Source organism: Salmo salar, chromosome ssa03 (assembly GCF_905237065.1).
Source record: "Salmo salar chromosome ssa03, Ssal_v3.1, whole genome shotgun sequence".
NCBI classification, from domain to species: Eukaryota; Metazoa; Chordata; class Actinopteri; order Salmoniformes; family Salmonidae; genus Salmo; species Salmo salar.
Window position 1 is genome coordinate 63,021,741 of NC_059444.1, and position 21,712 is coordinate 63,043,452.

The window sequence follows — 21,712 nt, forward strand, 5'->3', positions numbered from 1 at the left end:
CTCTCTCTACCACTCTCTCAAATGGCAAGAGATAGGCCTCTGGGTCATCAGCATCAGTCATTTTAGTGAGGGTCTCTCTGGCCTTAATGGCGGGTGGGGGAAGAGGGACAGGTTGAATAAAAGACCTTAAGTACATTTTCTCCTTATCATTTTCCCATTAAGTACATTTCCTTAACTTTAAGTCAGTCGCACTGATTTAAGTGCTTAATTCAGTGTGGATATCGATGCAAACAGAATTTGTGGAGGTGAATGTTGCTTTCCTCTGGTTGCAAAAGGAAACATCAACCAGCTGGCTAGGTGCATAGCTAGCTTGCTACTTAGCTAAACAATGGAAGGTGCACAAGCCATGGCTACATGGCTAGCTAGCTACCTACTCTATAAGTTAGCTTGACGTGCAATAAAGTAAGAAAGTAATAGAATCAAGTTGAGAAAAAGGTAACTAAAAGAAATGTGTTTTATTATCTTTGGAATCAATTTATTTCTCCTGTTTTAAATGTAGAAGTTTTCCTTTGCATCATACTGGATGTATTTCTGTATTTTAAAGGTTATATCTTGAAAACAATCAAACATATTTTCATCCATATTGGGTGAACCATTTAGAAATTACAGCACTTTTTGTACATATCTCTCCCCCCCACCTTTACACAGTGTAAGTGTAAAGGCGCCCCCATACTAGTAGGTTCGGTTTGCTCCTAGCTGAACTCGTCTAGGCGAAGCGAATGCCTGTGCCTCGCATACTCCCTTAAAACACCTAGTTTTTCATGTGAAAAAAGCAATATTACAGTTTGTCCCTCTTGAGACGCCATAGCAACAACATAGCCAGTGTACACTTCCTCAAAATAGCGTAAATTAATCAAAGATAAATCAAGAAGAGCTCCTCGTTTTTCCCGAGGAGGTCATAGTCGCACAATTTTACTAAGATGTTTGGTACAGTATTTCTCAGGTGAAAAAAATTGCATTAAAACTAGCCATCTCTTGTTGAATGACAAACACTTAACTAATGAATACCGTCCACACAGTAGTTCCCCATCCTACTAGGAGTAGTTTTGTTGACCAATCACTGACGAAGGGATGTAGATTTCGCCTCAAAAAAAAAATAATATGCGCAAACAGCCGGAAAAAACCCTGCTGAACACAGAAAATGTCACAACTGTTTCGACTGGGAAGCATGCAACAGGCTTTAGCGCCCACACCACTTTTTCGAGCTGAGAGATGATGGCCAGAGCTTACCCATGATCTTGCACAACGATTTAAGTCAATAAGTAATTATTTTTGCCAAAGTGTGATACATTTGGGTTTGAAGTGACAAACCCAAACTGCCCACTTCATGCAAATCCATGTGAATGCAGTGTCTTTTCCTGTGATATGACATACAAATTATTTTCAGCCTACATTTCGTTTCAGGGCTGGGTTTTAAATTAACGTTACCACCCACCAGCATGGAATTGTTTATCAATCAGAAACAGCTGCAAAGTTATTCCTTTTCGCAATTGAGATGAGACAAACAGCCTGAGCCATGGAGCAAATTAAAATAGAAGGTTCAAACGTATGTTTTTGCACCACCACTTTTTACCAGAAAATTGTCATAATCCATTGGATAATTTGTCATTTTCACTTATTTTTTTAGCTGGTCTGTAATAAAAATATACATATGACCATTTTATTAATGTATAATTGGGTGATATGATAGCCTTTTGCAATCCTGCTTCCCCGTCACCCCAAGATGAATGGTTTTGACCACTAAAGTTTTGCTTCAAAACATGCTCCAATACTTTGATAGCTGTAACGTTAGCTAGATTTTGCGGCATGCTCTATCATGAGCAAAGTCATTGTAGCCTATCATTTCACTTCCCCTGTGAGAATCATGAGCAAGGGCTGACTTGGCTTTACTGTACTGTAGCCGAATCCTGCCAGCAGCCTACATACCAAAGGTTACACCGTGTCCATTACAACGTAGAAAAATGCTTATCAGATATCTTTCAATAGTCCATATTACCCGAGCTTCATCTTATTCTTCCAAACTATTTCTCTGGTGGATTTGCAACTGCAATGTATGGAAGATGACAAAAAAATTGGGCGATAACAATAGATGGCAAAGTCAAATATAAGGCCAGTGACTTCCATCTGAGGAAAAGTTTACCCTAAATCAATGCTTATGACAAATCCAGTTCCAAAACCGGCCAATCTTTTTAATATGGTGTATTAAATAACCAATAAAAAAAGAGCAACATCAGATAACATTAGATTACTAGCTAGCTAGCTAATGTCCGCATGCTAGCTAAGCTACACTGACAGCTGTCAGTGCCCTATTTGTTGATGTTTATCAACTCCAAGTGGAAGTTGCCACACCTAATTCGTGAATATGTATACGTAGCCTTCTTCATTCCTCTGAGGTGAAACCTAAACATGCATTTCCTCCCTAGGACAGGAAATTGCGTCAAAACAGTGGCAGGAATTTCCTCTGGGAGGCCCTTTAAGTGGGAGAGCAGGCATGCTGTGGCTGACTTCCTAACTGCTCCAATTGAGTGAGATCCAGCCTGCACTCTTGTGCCAGTCAGTTGATTAGGGAATGCCTTGCAGGTGTGCTCATTAGTAATCCTGTGTTGGGTGAGCAGAGCTGTGGTGCTGTCTTTCGGTTGGCCTGGTGCTGAAGGGAGTGCAGCTTTCCACAGTGCTGAACTGAATGCCGCTGTCCAGCGACACCTGTCTCCTGTGCTGAGGTGGGTGGCTTTGTCCATGGTGCTGAACTGGGTATATCTCTTGGCCCATACTGTTCTATATGTTTACTAATGATCAATCACTAGCATTAAACAAAGCCTGTGTCTCTATGTATGTTGATGATTCAACATTATACACATCAGCAACCACAGCTAGTGAAGTCCCTGCAACAAAGAGTTGCAGTCAGTTTTGGAATAGGTAGCTAGTAATAAACTAGTCCTGAACATATCTAAAACTAAAAGTATTGTATTTGGTACAAAACATTCCTTAAGTTCTAGACCTCAGCTGAATTTGAGCAAGTTGAGGAGACTAAATCTCTTGGCGTCACCTTGGACTGTAAACTGTCATGGTCAAGGCATATTGATTTAATTGCTGTAAAGATGGGGAGAGGTCTGTCTGTGATAGAGAGATGCACAGAAATTTTAACACCACAGTTGACCAAACATGTGCTGCATGTCCCAGTTTTATCTAATCTTTACTATTGCCTGGTGATATGGTCAAGTGCTGCAAAGAAGGACCTAGAAAAGCTGCAGCTGGCCAGAACAGAGCAGCACGTCTTGCCCTCATTGTACACAGAAGGCTAATGCCAACAGTATGCATGTCAGTCTCTCTTGGCTCAATTCTTGTTTTTGTGAGAAATATTAATCTGTTGAAAATTCTAAATTGTCTGTATAAATAACTTACATATAGCTCTAACATACTTACCCCACTAGACATGCCACCGGGGGTCTCTTCACAGTCCCCAGGTCCAGAACCAATTCAAGAAAATGTACAGTATTATATAGAGCCATCATTGCATGGAATTCCCTTCAATCTCATATAGCCCAAGTGAACAGCAAAAAACGAACAAAGCAACACCGAATGGCACTCTGGAACAGTGGAAATGCGTTCTCTGGAGTGATGAATCATGCTTTACCTTCTGGCAGTCCAACGGACAGATCTGGGTTTGGCGGATGCCGGGAGAGTGCTACCTGCCCGAATGCATAGTGCCAACTGTAAAGTTTGGTGGATGAGGAATAATGGTCTGGGGCTGTTTTTCATGGTTCGGGCTAGGCCCCTTAGTTCCAGTGAAGGTAAATCTTAACGCTACAGCATACAATGGCATTCTAGACAATCATGTGCTTCCAACTTTGTGGCAATGACAATGCCCCCGTGCACAAAGCAAGGTCCATACAGAAATGGTTTGTCGAGATCCACACATATGCCCATGCCACTCACGGTTTCAGTGTGTTTCAAGGTTTTCCAGCTATGCCATTCATACAAATGTATGACAGCTTGCATGTAAATCTTCAAAGCTGTTGTGCTAACAAGGACAATATAATAATGAGTGGTAAAATGTGGATCAACAAACATAGATGACAGTCACCAATGTTGAGATGGTAAGACGCGGTCACCGATTCTGTTGTTCACTGACAATACTTCTTACCTTGTTTGTTTGTGCCAGGTGTGTGGGGTTTGTCAAGTATACATGCACTAGGCACTCTTCCCTCAGAGAACTGACATTACTTTATTTTTGCATCATTTATGTAGCTTCAGGGTTAGGATGGAACAGAACAACAGTCCAATGTCCAAACATGAGAAAACCTGGTGCAACTTTTGGCATCCTGCCTTCTGTCAGGTTATCTCTCTATTCAATCCGCATCGTGGAAGTTGAGCTTTACAGCGTGATTGAAATTTAAAGGCAATGTTCCCGCTTTAGTGGAGATTGCATTCACGGTAAACGCTGCATATGTCGGCTCAATCTGAAATTACCTTTGAAATTTCTATTGCGGAATCTGTAATGCTTCAGTTGTACAGATTGACTAGAGCCTTAACACGTTTAAACTTTGCCTGTGTACCTCAGTTTTTGTGTCAGCTTAACAGATTGTATAGAGCCCTAATACGTTTAAACTTTGCCTGTGTACCTCAGTTTTTGTGTCAGCTTAACAGATTGTATAGAGCCCTAATACGTTTAAACTTTGCCTGTGTACCTCAGTTTTTGTGTCAGCTTAACAGATTGTATAGAGCTCTAATACGTTTAAACTTTGCCTGTGTACCTCAGTTTTTGTGTCAGCTTAACAGATTGTATAGAGCTCTAATACGTTTAAACTTTGCCTGTGTACCTCAGTTTTTGTGTCAGCTTAACAGATTGTATAGAGCTCTAATACGTTTAAACTTTGCCTTTGTATTTCAGCTCGTGTCAGCTCTTGTATTGCCTGTAGGCTTTCGAAATGAGGTTCTTGAACATGTTGTACCCTTCTCACTCTGTCACTTGCAAAACACGTGGAATACATATGCATTGGAAACGTCCAGAGTGACATGCCTTTTCTGCAAATGCACTGAAATGCCAACCAGAGATTTCTAACCCTATGATCGTGGTAAATCCTGTGCATTTAATTGTCTTACGATGTAAGTAACTAGCTAAATCAACACATGTTGTATCACTGGTAATGGGGAACCATAACAATGTTAAGCAAATATGAACGTGTTATGATTAACAACTGCATAAAACCTCCCAGAAAAGTTTGATAAAATTATTCAAATAATACCTAGGGCAATTGTAAATAAACGTTAACCATGAGAGTAAGCGTTTCCATTATCATCGTTCATTTCAAGTAACACTTTCAGAAATAGGACAGAAGGCTGTTTAACAATGGACGCTTTCCAAATAATTTTATGTATGATCTACACTAAGAGGTGGAGCTTGGATGACAATCTACATAAAGGAGACCATAGTTGCATTCTGGCAGATAACTCCTCCCAATACACAAAATCCATTCTACTGTGTATACTTGACTGTGTACTATATGTTTACATTACAAACCACACACCAGCAACCGCGAACCCAATAAGCATTCATATCAAAAGGCTATACAAAACAATATGCATACCTGATAAATGGAAATTGTCCAACCTTTGTCAAACGTTAAGTCCTCAGACGTTTTTGTGAATGGTGTTAGCTGATTACATGTAAATGAAACTGCTGGGAGATTAGACAAATCTAATGAAAGCTGGTCTTTACATATAACTTGAAGGAAGCTGGTACTGTACAGTTACCACCAAGGGAGACAGGTTGACTTGGCCTAGTGGGAACAGATAGGACTAATTCATCTCCTACTTAGGGTTTATTGTTCATGCAAAATTACCATACCTCACAGAATATGAAGATTATGTAGACAATTCTCCAGAGATGTATTTTCTTTTCATTGCATGCAAGAGAAAAATAGAGAAGAAATTGCAAGGCTTCTGATAGTAATCATAATGCAAATGCATACATTATAGATTGGTGAAAAAATACATGAATAAATGTATCACTTAGGTTACAGTCAGAGGTGTATAGTCAAACAACATATATAAATAACATTTTATCTTTCATAAAAAATCGATGATTCAAGGAACATGGTGAAGTAGGCCTCTCATTAGCGACATCCCCCATGACACAAATGGATCATAAACTCATTGAAATAATGCTGTCTGAATAGTGAATCAGTTTTAGGTCATTCATATGGAAAACAAAAGGAGAGCCGCACACTCTAGGAGCTCAGATGCAATAATTAAGTCATTCATATAACACATCTGATAAAAGATTAACAACCTTGTACAACTCACCCAACTGTGGCCTTCCATGTCATTGGAATGACATCAGAGTGAGTCTCTTGTAGCGAGCAAGATGTCTTTCTTTAAAAATCAACAAACATTGATAATTGCTACTCTCAATACCCTCATGAAAAACATACCTTATAATTAGGCTGAGAATCTTTTACTTTGCTGATAAATGAGAGGGGAGACCCAACCCTCATAGGAGAATAGGAGTTATTGACGGATGGGCACTAAGCCTAATTAAGAAAAGAAAGAAGTGCTGCATCGTATGTGATATCTAGTGAGTGTATAATTGGTGAAATGTTATTTTGAGAACTTAAGTGGTTTATATTCTAGTTGCAGAGTTTTAACACCCAAGGCGTCCTCAAACCCTTACATTGACCAATCGCTAGCATGTCTAAACCTAAAATTACTCTATCCCCTTACATGAAGCAGTTATCAGATGCATCAGGCCAGGCATTTTTGATCACCTACTGTACCATGAGTTTTAGATTTTTCAGAGCATAATAATTGCCCCCGAAGGCATGCATCACTGAACAAAGCAAGATGAGGGACCATTGTTGCCAGTTTCAGGGCAAACTTACATGATTGTGTACAAAGGAAAACAGAACATGAACAGGGAGAGAGTAGCGAGTCTATCGGTATGGCAACTGTAATCAACAGACAGTAAATGCAGTGAACTGTAATATTTCCATTTTAAAGCGCATAGTCAGAAACATTTATTGACTACAAAGTGTAAAGGATAATATTGTTCATGAAGTTAGTCTCGTCCAAAACAAAGTTTTGTAAGTGAATTCTTCATGACTTACTTGAGGGTTGGGTTTTGATTCCGACAATGCTCACTTGCCCATTAAAGGCACCCGCATACTGGATTCGGTTTGCTCCCAGCAGAACTAAGCTAGGGGAAGCGAACATCTGTGCCTCGCATACTCCTTTAAAAGACCTTCGCTTGAAAAATTAGAAAAAAGAAGCAATATTACTGTTGAGATGCCGTAGCAACAACATAGCCAAACAACTTCCTCAAAATAGTCAGAATAAATAAATCAAGAAATCTGTAATTCATTTTGACTTTTTTGCAGGGGTCTTAGTCGCACAATTTTAAATCTAACTAAAATGTTTGGTGCAGTATTTCTCAGATGATTTTTTTTGCATGAAAACTAGTCATCTCTCATTGAATGACAACAAACACTTAATTGAAGAATCCCATCCATAGTTCCCACTCCTACTAGGAGTAGTACTGTTGACCAATCATCGACAAAGGGGCGTAGACTTCGGCTACCGAACTTCGAGTTGCCTTAAGAAAATAATTTGTGTGCTCGAACAGACGGAAAAAAAACCTGCCACACACCAATACGAACAAAAATGTCACAAAATGTTGTCATAATATATGTGCAAACTGTTTTGACTGGAAAGCATGTGACAGGCTTAGAATGATACACAGCTGAAATGATTGCGCTCTCTCCATTCCTTCCTCAGAACACACAGACAGTGAGACAGACCTGCCCATCAGGACATTGGATCTGACTTTGTTTACATAAAACGATTAACTGCACATTTGTTTAATGACAAATACTGCAATAAACACCTTAGCTAGATATAAAATTGCACGACTAAAACCTTGGCAAAACATGTCAAAATTCATTTCAGATTTCTTGAGCTATATTAGATTTATTTTGACTATTTTGAGGAAGTAATACTGTCTTTGTTCTATGGTGTCTCATTGGGGACAAAAATCAGTAACAGCCACATCGAACCACACCCCCAAGACTGAAATCTCTTTTTTCTGAATGAGCAACAGAGAAACACATGCAGAGTCAGTGTGTTCAGTCGCTCTTTAAGAGGTTTGTTTATGTGGCCTCCAAGAATTTAATTCACAATACATACTGACCACACCTCTGACAAACATAATTAATGATTGCTGGCAAAAGGTTAATATCCACCCAGCAGAAAATGAATCAACAGTGTATTAATGAGCCCATTACCAACAATGATGGATCAAGAAATTAGTCTCCTTTAGGAGGAGGAGCATATCAGATGCAGAGAGATATTGATTGGAAAAATAATCCTTCTTTATATAGACAACACTTTGTCCTGCTGGCATCAGAAGGGTGATCCCAGACAATACAGGCCTCCATGCACTGTAAATAGTGTTGTAATTAATACTCGGAGACGAGGATGAAAAACAAGCTCACCCCTTCCCCTCCTCTACAACAGCAGTTTACTTATTAAGATCCCCCCACTCCTACAGCAATAGCTAGATCATAAACGTTCCATGGCTCTAGACAACACTTTACTTATTTAGATCACCCCACTCCTACAGCAATAGCTAGATCATAAACGTTCCATGGCTCTAGACAACACTTTACTTATTTAGATCACCCCACTCCTACAGCGATAGCTAGATCATAAACGTTCCATGGCTCTAGACAAGATCAGTTTAGATCATGTAAATGATATGCTGGATCCTGTTGAGATGCATTCTATTGTACTTTACAGGAATTGTTTGTTTCCATTTGAGATTACGTTTCGTTTTTAGCCAGTCAGAGTAAGATTGGACTGCAATGTAGCTAACTAGAATGATTATTTCTAGACATGGTAAACTACTGTACTGTGTTAAAAAGGACCCTTTCTCCTAACACATTTCATGACAAATTCCTGTTTTTAAAAGGCCCAATCTTGAATAACAAAACAAAATGATTTCATTAGAGAGAGAGGGTAAGGGCTAGATTCAATCCGGAGTGTGGAAGTAGCGCGCTACAGCACGATTGAAATTTAAAGGCAATGTTCCCACGTTGCCAGAGGGTGTTTCTCAATATGCATACTACAATATGCATCCACACTCTCATGCTCCGAGTGCATTCCCTGACAACGTTCTCTTGAAAACGTTCTTGTGAGGACGAGAGTGTGGAGAACGCATAAAACATTACATTTGAGAAGCACTCACACTCCCCTACTGTATTACCTCAGGCTACACCTCCCCCTACTGTATTACCTCAGGCTACACCTCCCCATTCACTGAACCTTCTTCCAGCCAGGACAATGGACCACAATAGACTAAACAACATATACACAAAGCAACCATTTAACTTCACAACTGTCAGTTAGCTATATGTGAATCATAATAATGTAGCTAACCAGATAGTTTAAAAGGCAAAATGACCTAAAACTAATATTATGCAAGATAGATGTAAATTCTTTGAGTAGCTAGTTAACAATTCTTCGTGGCTAGCTACTGTAACAGTAGTAGCTAGCCAGTTAGCCCTATTGACTCATTATGAGCTTGTGATCTAAGGTACGTACGCAGGTAAACATGCAAAACTGAACACAGCATGCATTTATTAACGTATCAAGATAAAATATTGTAGTCAGGAAACATATGAGATGTGAATAGGCAACATTTAATTTCATATTCAGTGTATTTTCTCTCGCTTCAACTCAAATAATGGCCGTCATTGATTTCAATAACATTTTGGTCATTTTTTAAGTGGTTGCGTCATATTTCTTTGCATACTTTCCGTTGAAGCTTGCATCGATGCATGATTCAAAATATATACAAACAGAGTACGTATTCGAGAAGTGCTCTGCGTGCTCCGTTTCGCCTACTTTGGATTTGGACACATACTCCGACCCTCCCGTGCTCCAATTTGCATGCTCAGAGCACGGTAGTGTGCATTTTGAGAAACACCCAGAGACTGCGTTCATGGTTAAAGCTGCATACAGAATGTTGTCAGAAATTACCTTTACATTTCAATTGCACTATAACTCGGATCTTCCACGCTCCGGATTGTATCCAGCCCTTAGTTTATCGTTTTTCCAATGGTAGATTTGCATCATTGTTGTTTATGTTCATGCCTTAATGTTCTTCTCCGTCATTCTACGAGCTAGGCTATGTGTATAAACAGCTTTTTTCATTGGACAGTAGGCTACTGTGAAGTACTGCGGATGCCACTTGCGAGGAAATTATACATGGTCTCTTTTATCTCCTTGCAGGTATTGAGTGACAGACATTCATTTGTACATTCGGGGAGCATGATGACGGGGAAACAATAGTGGTTGTGATGAGTGGGCGAGGCTCCTCCCGTTGTCTAAGTAGAGTTCCTCTTTCCTCTGTCTCCTCACACCAGCACCGTGCCGAGCCAAAAACACCCCATAGGGAGAAACATGTGGAGGACAGCTTTGCATGCCTTTCATACAATGGAACTCTCACAAGGCGTATCAAAGCACTACACTACTCCACCGACTGTGGACTGTACTTTGGTACACAAAGAGAAGATACTTACATGCTTTGTATACATTTTTATCTGTTTTCATGACACGTTAGGTATCTTTGTCTTTCCATGTGGCATCTCTGAACAATGTTTGAGGGGAATTTAGGTTTTAATTTGTAAAACAACTATGAATTTGAGTCCATCAGGGCATACAGATGTTGGATCTTACTTTGATCACCCTGTTGCATGATAACCTTCTTGAAAATCAGGACATTTAAAACTTCCCTACAGAAATGTCACTGTTGCTGCAGGATTATTATCCTGCTGTAGAAAACTGGCCCAAATGAAGATCCTACATTTGTATGTACTTCTACATATACCAAAGTTGTTGTTGCCACTTTGTCAAATCCAGTGGTAGATTTTTTTTATTAAATTTGGTTTTACTGAGAAACCAAGGAGGTGTTTCCTAAAAGTATGATTGATATTGTGTGTTTATAATGTCACCTTCTTCTCTCCCCATTTTTCCTCTCAACCCTCTTGTTTAATCTCTTAGTTGTGCAGCCCTAGTTTCTCTAGCACACTGACTCAGCAGAAAAAAATTGCCTTAATAGCATGGACCCTAATTAAAAGGAAAGAACTTCTCCAAGCAATATCTGAAAGTTTGCTACATATTTAGAATGGAAAATGTTTAAATGAGTTGCCAGAAAAATATTTGCTTTTGTGTGCAATATTGTGATTAGCTAGCTAGAATATTTTGTTTGTGTTTATTTGGCAAATGGAAAGTATTATTTTTGCAAGAAATCCCATTTCTCCACCTCTAAGCATATGCATTCAATGCAGTTTCTTCATCAGAGTAAAACAAACACACCATTAAAACAGGCAGCAGAATCCCATTCAAATTTGATGATTTGATGCAACCTACCATTTTCCCCAAAGTAGTCAAACTATAAGCAATCTTATTTATGACCCTGCATCTCTTCTCTAAACTGAACAGAGAGAGTAGTGCTAGACAGAAAGAATCATGTGAGGAATGAGAGAGTGTGCTCCGGGGACGGAGAGAGAGACAGAGGTTCAGAGGAAGACACCAGGGGATATCTGCACAGAGAAGCCTCAGTGGGAAACTGAGGCTCTGAGGTAAGTGTTCATGCTCAGTGATAGAACGGGTAGTATAGTTCTTACCTTGATTGAATCAATTGCTCTGTGTAACTAGCTTCTGCACCCAGCCTCCCCTGGGTGACAGGGAGGCCAGCAGAGAGTGAACCAATCCAGCCTGTCATGGCCGACCAGAAAACAGGGAAGATTAACAGTGTAATGCATCATAGCTGTGGGCGACCATTGATGTGTAGAAGACTGTATTTATTGACTCATTGACTGTATTGATTGTCTCAATTGATGAAAAGTCCAGAGACAGTAGTAAGACAGCAGACAGAAGCACAGCAAGCTATGCAAAAAGGATGACGGTTCTTATTTCATGGAGTGAAACATAAAGTAACATTTATAGAAAAGCAAAAACTCTGTTATTATAATCCGTGCCATGTATACAAACCTGGATGAAGATGAGCACAAGTGGGTTGCAATGCGATGATGTACATAATGTTTCCTCAACAGGCAGACATATTCCAGTCAGATACATGATACTGTCAAAACAATATGGGAGATTTACTGGGTAAACCTGTGCATAATAACATTTTGTCTGAAGCAAATCCTCAATTTGACATTGACAATGATGTTCCAGGTTTACTTAATTAACCCATTTATCTCTTAATGACAGAAGACTGCGTGGCACCAGATGTTTGTTAACACCCTTCTGTTGGGTCCTCCTCTGTTGTTCTTCACCTCATCGACTTAACAATAACAGGAGAACCCCATTGGCTCACAAATCTCACTGCAATTTTTTTCTTCGTAGTAGTTCTGTCACATTTATCATATAATAGCTCCATATAAAATAGTTTTTAGAATAGTTTTCCTCCATTTATAATATACTTTGTGCACACCTCAAAATACTGTTACTTCAGATTACTGGGCATAGGATACCTTGCATGGGTGTGACATTTACAGTAATCCCTTGATGTGTGTGAGAAATACATTTTAGTTGATACACCATATGCCAATTCCAGCTTCACAAATGATGATATACAAAAACTATTTGAAATATATGTACTGTACATTTGTTTAAAACATGTTACCTACGAGTGCAGGTCAACAAATATGTTGATTCTGAGGAAATTAAAGCTATGCTTTGGTAAACTTGGATTGACAAAAAATGGATTATCTCCATTTATAATACATACACAGACAACCTCAAATACGACATGAGGGTCACGTCAAGGGATAATTGTACTGTAAGATTCATTTATTTTATTTTATCTCTACAGAGTGTTGAAATAAATCATCCAGAATACTTCATGGCCTCAGTCATCTGAGTAGTATGACTGTTTTGTACTGTACGCTGGTGGGTGTGGGTGAAAGGGCAACAAACTGCATGAAAAGTAAAGGGAGAAGAAGCAGGCAGAATACACCCTTAGGGCTCAGGAGGTAAGGACACTTAACTTATCGCATGCATGCATCGTCATAGTCGACATGATTCATATATCAGCTCTATGTTTTTAAAACAAAAGGAATAAAATCCTCTCCTCTTCACAAATATAAATATAATTTTATGTATAGTATGTACAATAATGTTTTGCCACCATCAACAACATCAGCATTGAGGGAGAGAATAGAAGCATATCAGTAAACTCTTTTTTCCTATGGATACAGACACTTTCTCAAAGACAGCCATGATTGATTGACGTACTCAAGCACTCTCTCAGAGGATGAAGCGGTAGGGACAGACAGTAGATGTGTTATTGAGAAAGGCTGGTGGTGTAGCTGTGGCTGTGACGTGGGGCAGCAGTCTGTTAGTTCTGAGAGCCCCGAGAGTCACTGCCCTCCTCCAGCTCCCACTCAAAGTTCTGGCCAGTCATTTGGTAGAACATCATGTTAAAGGGTTTAAAGAATTTGTGCAGTCGGCGGATAACGTCCGGGTCAATTTTAGGGTGAGTTCTCCCCTTAGATTTGCCGAGACATCTCGGGGTGCTGCTGTCCTCTGGCTTCTTGAGACAAGGAAATCCCTTCGTTTTGTTGAAGTAAAAGTGTTTATCCGTGACGATCCGCTTGAGTCCCAGAAAGTCCTGTACCTTGCCCATCTCGCCAGCGGGATCAACGATAAGCCTCTCTCCACTGACAAAGTGCATCTGGGCGAGAGGGAAGTACTGCATCCACGTCTCCAAGTGGAGCGCGTAGATCCCTATACGTAGAGCACTCCACGACGCATCTATTAGGCCCAGCGTCCGGTTCTTAAAAGCCAAAACCTCAAAGGTTGGGATCTCAGGTTTCTTGGACAGAGTCTGTGTGTAGTCTGAAATGGCCCTGGTGACAGGGTTGCGGACCACAATGATTAACTTGATGTCCCTGGCCATCGTGTGGATGCGTTTTGGGGCGTGGCTAGTCACAAAGTAGCTGGGTGTCTTCTCCATGGTGATTTGTCCCTCCAGCGTCGAAGGCATCAGGTCTCTGTGAACACAAAGCAGCAGTTACCTCAGCTCTGTTAATACTGAACTCTCTGCACCTACTGCAACACAAATGAGGTACTCAAGAACAGGGTACAAGCAAATTTGATATTTATAGAGCAATAAATTATTTGAAATTACAAGTGAAAATAACTGTTATTATCACTGGACATTATGTAGCGAGGAGAAACATACAGCTTATTTCATCCGTGGAGTAATATGTGCAAGATAAAAAAACAGAAGATGTAACGGCAAGTGAGCAAGTATGCTCATTGCCTAATTGGCTCCATCTGTGTTACTCCAGGAGCTGTTTTGGAACTTTAATAATGAGTTCACTGCATATCATTAATACTGCTGGTGCCTGGGGTATTGTTTTGTCATACATTTATTCTGTGTGCTCCACACTGTGTGCCTGCCTTGAGTTTCATTCCTTAGCATTCACTTACACTTCTGCGTTGTGTGCAACACACTTATTCCTTTTCTTTCTTAAGGTTAGAGGCTGTTCATTGAAGGGAATAGTGATTAATTATACGATTCTTTGTGATAATTTGTAGTAGAACAGAAATGCCCCTGCCTTGAGAGATTTATCTCAGGGATAACAGGAAACCATTTGCCAGTGCCGCAAATATTATGTTCAACTTTGTCTCTGGGACTAAGTTGGGGGATAAATCAATGTGGAAGCAAATGTAATTCATACATACAAAAGAGAGATTAGCTCCTACAGTTTCTCTTTTTTCCTCTATGGATAATAAAGCATTATGTTTACCTCCAGCAAATCAATATTAAATGTTTACATTATTTTTCATTGCAATCCATGTTCTATTTGTTTAGACATGATTACGGTCTAAATTGGCCACATTAAAAGCTGTGAATGGTATAGCCTTTATATACTTACACCAAATAGAAACATGAAATACAATACAAGTTTATGAACACTGTACTAAATGCTATTGATTTGATAATGTTTTACAATCTCCTTGCTGTATAAAAGTAATTATATTCTTAGTCATGCTATATTTTCGTTGGATTTGTGAAATCTACATCTCATAATTATTCAATTCCTTCAAAATAAATGATTCCACTTTCACAGATACGGAGAGTACAATGTTTTCTCAATTTAGATTGTCATCAGCATAGACCTAAGATGGTACAATATAGCCACATCAATTGTTTGCATCCCGGACACATTCTATATGAACTGTTCTCTTTGCAAAGAATCCAATTTCCTAGGAGAAACAAATCAAGTGTTATGTATATACATATTGACCCCCCTCACACGACATGCACACACACATGGACACTGGCCCTCAAGTCTCACAAGTGGTCTGGTAATGTCATTTCTGTAACAATATTGCACTCCCGATGGGTAATTTCCCCCTGGATTCTGTTTGGCTCAAGAAACTATAGAGGCTGTGGCTATTTCTTAGGCTGTAATGGGATTTAAAACATACCTACAGATTGCATAGTGACTGGAAGGAGTATTAGTTTTCATTACATTCCATCAATGTTCCGCACTTCCTCAGTGGGGTAATGAATGGCTAAAGATTGTTTTTCTCCCTTCAAGGTCTTCAGCTGATGGCTATTTAAAGTAAAGTCTAAAGCATGTTAGATGGTAGCGAGGGTGTGCCATCACTGTGTATGAGAACTAAAGCACAGAGAGGAAACTCAATAAAACACACCACAACGAATCGCCTTGAAACAACCTATATATGGCACATCCTAAAAAGAACCATAAGCAAAAAATAGCATGCCTCAACAGTAACGTGTCATGCCTCTTTGACGCAAACATCCCATTGATAGGACAGATAAATGATTCTCAAGGTGACCTCTTCAATATAAGTCAGCCACATAATACGTTATTGTCCTCATCAGGCTTAATAAAAAAAATATGGAGGTTGAACAAGCGCGCGGTACCTTCATCTCTGATTGAGGTCGAACTCATTTTGATTGAGAATGAATCAGTCATGGATCGTGTACATCGAAAATGTCAGTGGAACAGAGAGGCGGAACAGAAATCACAATGCTGATAAAAAAGCAAATTTTCCTGCATGCGCCAGGCAGATGACTCCTCTGGCCTTGCACTCTGGCGAAACTGAAGTAAACAAGAGCAAATAGTTAACTCTCATTTCTCTACGCATCAGCTGTTGAGCTCAACGTGGGTCATTCAGGTGGGTAGGTAAATAAAACACAGAATGCTAAAGAGGCCCGGCGAACCATCTGCTGTTTACTCAGTTAGACCACATAACACATCTCTTAACATTTACCTCTTGTACCATAACGGCAGACCCTCTAATTTATACACTAAGGGCTTGATTCAATCCCTATCGCTGATGTTCAGCGATATAGCGCGCTTGAAATGTAAATGTAATATCTGATTGAGCCAACATATGCAGCGTTTATCGTGAATGCAGTCTCCGCTAACGCGGGAAAATTGTCTTTACATGACAATAGGGCTACAACGCGGAACTTCGGCAATACGGATTGAATCCAGTCCTATCTAACATAAGTGTAAGGACTTCACGTTTCCTGAAAGACAGTGAGTCAATCACGTCCTGCTCCTGAAGCATATGGGGATGCAGTGGTTATATGACAGAGTACAGTACATGGTGGTCGTGCTTGTATCAACTTAGACAGGAGAAAAAACTGTGACTACTATATATTATGACAACAAAGCTGCAGTTCTCAATATGAGAGGGTAGAAAAGGTCATTTCAATAAGTACTTTGAAAGCATGCTGTTCTGAAGTAGTACATTGTAAACAGGAAAAACTTTTTTATAAATGCATTTCCATTTGCTGCTTTGAAGTTAAAAGCAATTGAATTGCTTCTCTTCATGATTTCTAATATACAGAGGAAAAAAGAGGAGGGTGACAGCACTGATCATTTCTGTCAGGTGTTTCAAACTCATTCAAATGGAATGTCCTTTGAATCCTCCAACCAATGGATAGCTACAGATGTTGGCCCAGACTCAGACAAACCCCTATTGTAATATAGTTGCTTCGCCAGGTTGGGTGCCACTATCTGTGCACTGTGAACTAGGTATAGCTTCACTCCACCAACCATCACAGCTTTAAACCATTTCACATAGAAACAAAATGAATGCTAAATTTACACGTCTGGAGCAGTTACAAAAGATTCAGGAAATGCACATTTCCTTTCAATACGCAGACTACCAACAGTGCCATTTCATGACCATCTCTTAAACGCCTACTGAGGAAGTATTCTGCTACACTCACTATGAGTGGGCTCTGGAACATGCCCATGCATTTTCCTCAATGAATATGTTTCATTACGCCCTGTCAAAACCATTAAAGAAGAAAATGTTGAGGCATGACGAGTTGGGTAAAATATTCATTTGCATCCCAGACACTAATAAGGCCAAGCTGTTTCTTGGCGTATAGAAAACATTGCTGCTGAGAGGCTTGGTCATTTCTAATAAAACACTGGCACAGTTAAAAAAGCTGCTCCAATCTCTCATTTGCCTTCATCGTGGTACTGGTACTGAATCAAACTCACAAAGCCATGTCATGTCAATGGCATTTGTACAATCCCTGAGCAGTCCACACACTGTGGGTCCTATCCAGGGAGAAAACAACATTTGTTTTTTTCTCATGAGGAATACTGTAAATGGACTTATTCTGTCTTTGTTAGTGGATGAAGGCATTATTTTGAGAAGAAAAGCGGGGGCATGTTGCAGCTGTTTTCTGGCACACTTCCATCTCCCAGCTTTGGAATTTTACTTGGTACGTGTAATGAGCACAACATTGGTGTACAATTTGCTAGTGAGAAAAGAGGGAGAGGTGAGTTTAATTAAAACATAACACAGCCTCCCCGCTGTAAATAAGCCCATTATACTGCAGAAGAACTGTGTGCTTCAATGGAACAGTTAAGGAGAGAACTGACAGCTGGTCCTGATCAAAACCTTTTCCCGCTCTCTTCTTGAGATCCCCTGAAGACCATTCCACTTCCAACAGCGGGGGAGCCAGGCACTTTCTCTACCCACAACAGCAGACTGCTGCGCTGAGATCTGAAGCAATGCTCACATTCTCTTTGGACATAGAACATCATGAAATAAAACAAAGGCGAGGAAAAAAAACTTTATGGATCCTTGGAATATCATAATAAACTGCATGATTAGGCCATTATTATTATACATTGGCCAGTAAATTAGCCTATTTTTCACAAGATTAAAGCCAGAGGAGGAGAATAGGAGCAATCGCATTTCAAGGATTCTAAAGATATTATCGGCAGCTTTCAAGTTCATTTTCTGTGTCACTCTTTTAAGTTCAGTGGCTTAGATCAAAACCGAAACTGTACTCTGCAGAACCGTCCCTAAGAAAAAAATATTTTCAAACATTACTGTTTTTATCAGCACACAAATACACAGGTCTACAATACTAGGAACATGCCACTCATTTGAATATATATGTTGTTACTTCTAAATGTTCCTCGCTTGTGTTTGTTTATGTGCATTTGGATGAACTGATGAGAGTGCTTCAGGCTAAACACATACAATTTGCTCACAATAGCCCTTATATTATACGATTGGTGTTGCAATTACAACAACAAGCAGATGTGATGGCCTGTATTCTGCTTCAGAGCACCACAGTGAATAGACAAGTACAAATTATCAGTCACCCTCATTGTCTCTCAATGTCATTTATTTACCTTACCCAAACACAGTCAAGAATTTATTGGAATAAAATAAAAGCCCAAACAGTAATTGCTGGCCACACCTGAGTATGTCAGAAGCAAAGAGTAAAATGTGTATCCAGGGCATTTTTGCAGATCTGGTTCAGTTATGCTGAACCAATTAACAATATGACAGATTGAACTTGATAGATTTCCTATCCTGCATGGGAAAAACAGCTAGGAACACTCATCTGGCCACTTAGGAGATTTGGCTGCAGCTGACCATGGATGGAAGAAACTCCACACATCTCTCTCATACTAAGGCCTTTAGATGAGTGACGGGTGAAGGACATCTATTAGTGCATGGATAAGCATGTGGGCATCAAATATATACAAACACTTCACATCAGAGAAAGCCCCATATGGCTCACACCACCGTTCGAACAAAGTGACATAAAACCATCCATGGATAACATTCAATATGGGTTACCCATATTGTAAGACATTGTCATCAACCCAGAGTGCTGTTAGACAGTACAGTCATTTTACAGTTTGTGCATTAATCTTAAAATACTGTAGCTAGGTGGGACTAGGGCTGTGGCGGTCATTACATTTTGTCAGCCGGTGATTGTCAAGGAAATAACTGCCGGTCTCACGGTAATTGACCGTAATTAACATAAACACATTTAGCATCTCCTGTCTTCCACGCATAGCCTACTGATGCAGATCTTTGGAACATCTACATTTTAAAAAGTCTAATAAATCGATGTAATATAGCCTACACCATCACAATAAATCCATGATTTATTTTAGACAGGTCTAAAGAATCATGATATGAAGAAAATGTAGTATATTTCAGAAGAACAGAATAGCACACTGCGTTGTCCTTATGTTAGGCCCTGATCTGGCTGTGCCATATGGCTGTGGGCTACACTAGTTCATTTAGCAGATAAGATTTGCTCAGAATTCTGTGGCATTATTTTCTATTAACTTATAGTATGAAGAATACAATTGAACATAGCTGAATAAAATAGAAAGGACATTTTCTCCAAACGATTTGAGGGAGTAAGCACATGCGGCTATTCTGTTTTGAGCGGATAACAAAGAAACAGGTACTTAATGCTTAATTTAGAGTTATTTAGTTGTGATACAAATGTTGGGCTATATGTTTGATTTTTAATACATTCTAAGGCTGCATGATGCAACTCTAATGATGATTTTAAAAAGGTTGCATGAAAGGCATGAGCTTTACTTAGTTTTTTTGCACAGACTGTACACACTTCATCAGTCTCTTGTTCACAATTTAACAAGCATTTGATAATGCCTCGAATTTTCCGGGTGAATCCCCTTTATGTTGCCATACTCCCCCTAAAAAAAATCCATGCCTTTTGCGGCCAGTGGCCGTTGTGCCCTTTGGCTGAATATAATAATTATAATTCCCTTCTCCCCGCTGCGTTCTGAAATCACCTCTCACTCACATGGCACTCAGTCACATGATCGGGTCTTTCTCACAGGCTACAAGTGAAGACAGACACATCGGGGACGCAACTGCGCGCGTCCTTATCCAATTCCGAGACACATATTGAATAAATTGGAAGAACTGTCCACATTTACATTTGGTCAGCCAACAAGATAAGTAGGCCTAACGAACAGCAAAAGCACTGGCCTATGTCAATCTACTATCCCCCTTAGTACAAAAGTTGACCTATTCTATTCTGTGCGAAAAATAAATATTCCAAACATAGTCCGGGACAGTTGTGGGACGCGATAGATCCCAAATTAATACAACCACAAGCATCAAAAAAACTGTTTTAAGCAATGAGCCTGACGCAACAGATGAGAATGTTTAGCTTAAAATGTTGATAAACTATTAGGCTATCACATTATAAGTGCAGCAATGTGCACACGGCAGTAGGCTATAAGCGCAAATGTTCCATTAGCAGGAAAACTCCATTCTTAAAAGTGACCACAAATGCAATTATACATGTTATGCTTTTATTATAAAGGTGCATTTTTATGGTGAAAATGATCTTCCCCAAACTTGAAACTCATGCACTGCGTATGTATGCCAGTTAGACTCTACACCCGCTGTAAAGCGGATTAATGCGTTTCATTTCAAGAAGTTATTTGGCCACTTTAGTTGTGATACAAACCTTATCAAAACATATAGGCTTATGGGATAGGCTACATGAGGTGTGCGACTATGATTTGATAAAGTCGTTAAAAAAGCATGCTGCTGGGCATCATTCACAAGTGATAATATATAATTTACAAGTGATAGGCTAATATTGTCACCCATCACACTATTCTTGATTTAATCTTGTCTTTACTTATATACTAAATAATGTGTGAGAAATTTGTTTTGATTTAGAATGGACCATTGTCATGCACCTTTCTCGAAACAGGGATAGTGGGAAAAAATACATGTAATCTATGCACTTAAATAGTGAATGAAGACGCTTTTCCCGTGCTTCATTTTCATGCCAGCCAGGTAGGCTACACTCCTGTTTTAAAGAGAAGCAAAGTGCTTAATATTAGGAAGGTTGAGAAATAAATATAGTAGGCAACATGAGCTCATGGGCTCTCATGAAGTGTTTGATTCGATTTTCGATTACGTTTGCATTGATGTCAGAGTGATTAGAGGGACAATAGAGTGCTGAGTACCAGGCAGTTAGCACGTTTGGTAGGCCACTAATGACCATCAGCAGCATCAGAGCTTGGAGAAGCCTAATTACCGTGACTAAATGGTCACATGGAATTTGACTGCCATCATGACTCGTGACTGCCGGTGTGGCGGTAATGAGGTCACCGTAACAGCCCTAGGTGGGACAACCACATCTCAGTCATAGTAAGTACTTTTTTCATCAATAAAGTATCCATCAGCAAAGTCAGTGCCAGTAGGAAAAAGTCATGTGTGAGTGTTAGCTCCCGATAAGCAAAGACTGAATGTCTTTTAGATTGTAGAATAACAATATTTTATTCATAGATTATTTATTTAACTAGGCAAGTCAGTTAAGAAAAAATTC

The 21,712-nt window shown here is 39.6% G+C and overlaps 1 protein-coding gene across 1 annotated transcript in view; it reads right to left on the reverse strand.

The window, feature by feature from the left end:
* Positions 1-11,840: 11,840 nt before the first annotated feature.
* The window catches only part of LOC106601107 (heparan sulfate glucosamine 3-O-sulfotransferase 4), a 96,641-nt gene continuing 86,769 nt past the window's right edge, over positions 11,841-21,712 (reverse strand). Inside the window, exon 2 of the mRNA XM_014193034.2 lies at positions 11,841-14,060. Within this exon, the coding sequence (XP_014048509.1) occupies positions 13,406-14,060 (655 nt within the window). The 3' untranslated portion in view covers positions 11,841-13,405. The remainder of the gene's footprint in view (positions 14,061-21,712) is intronic.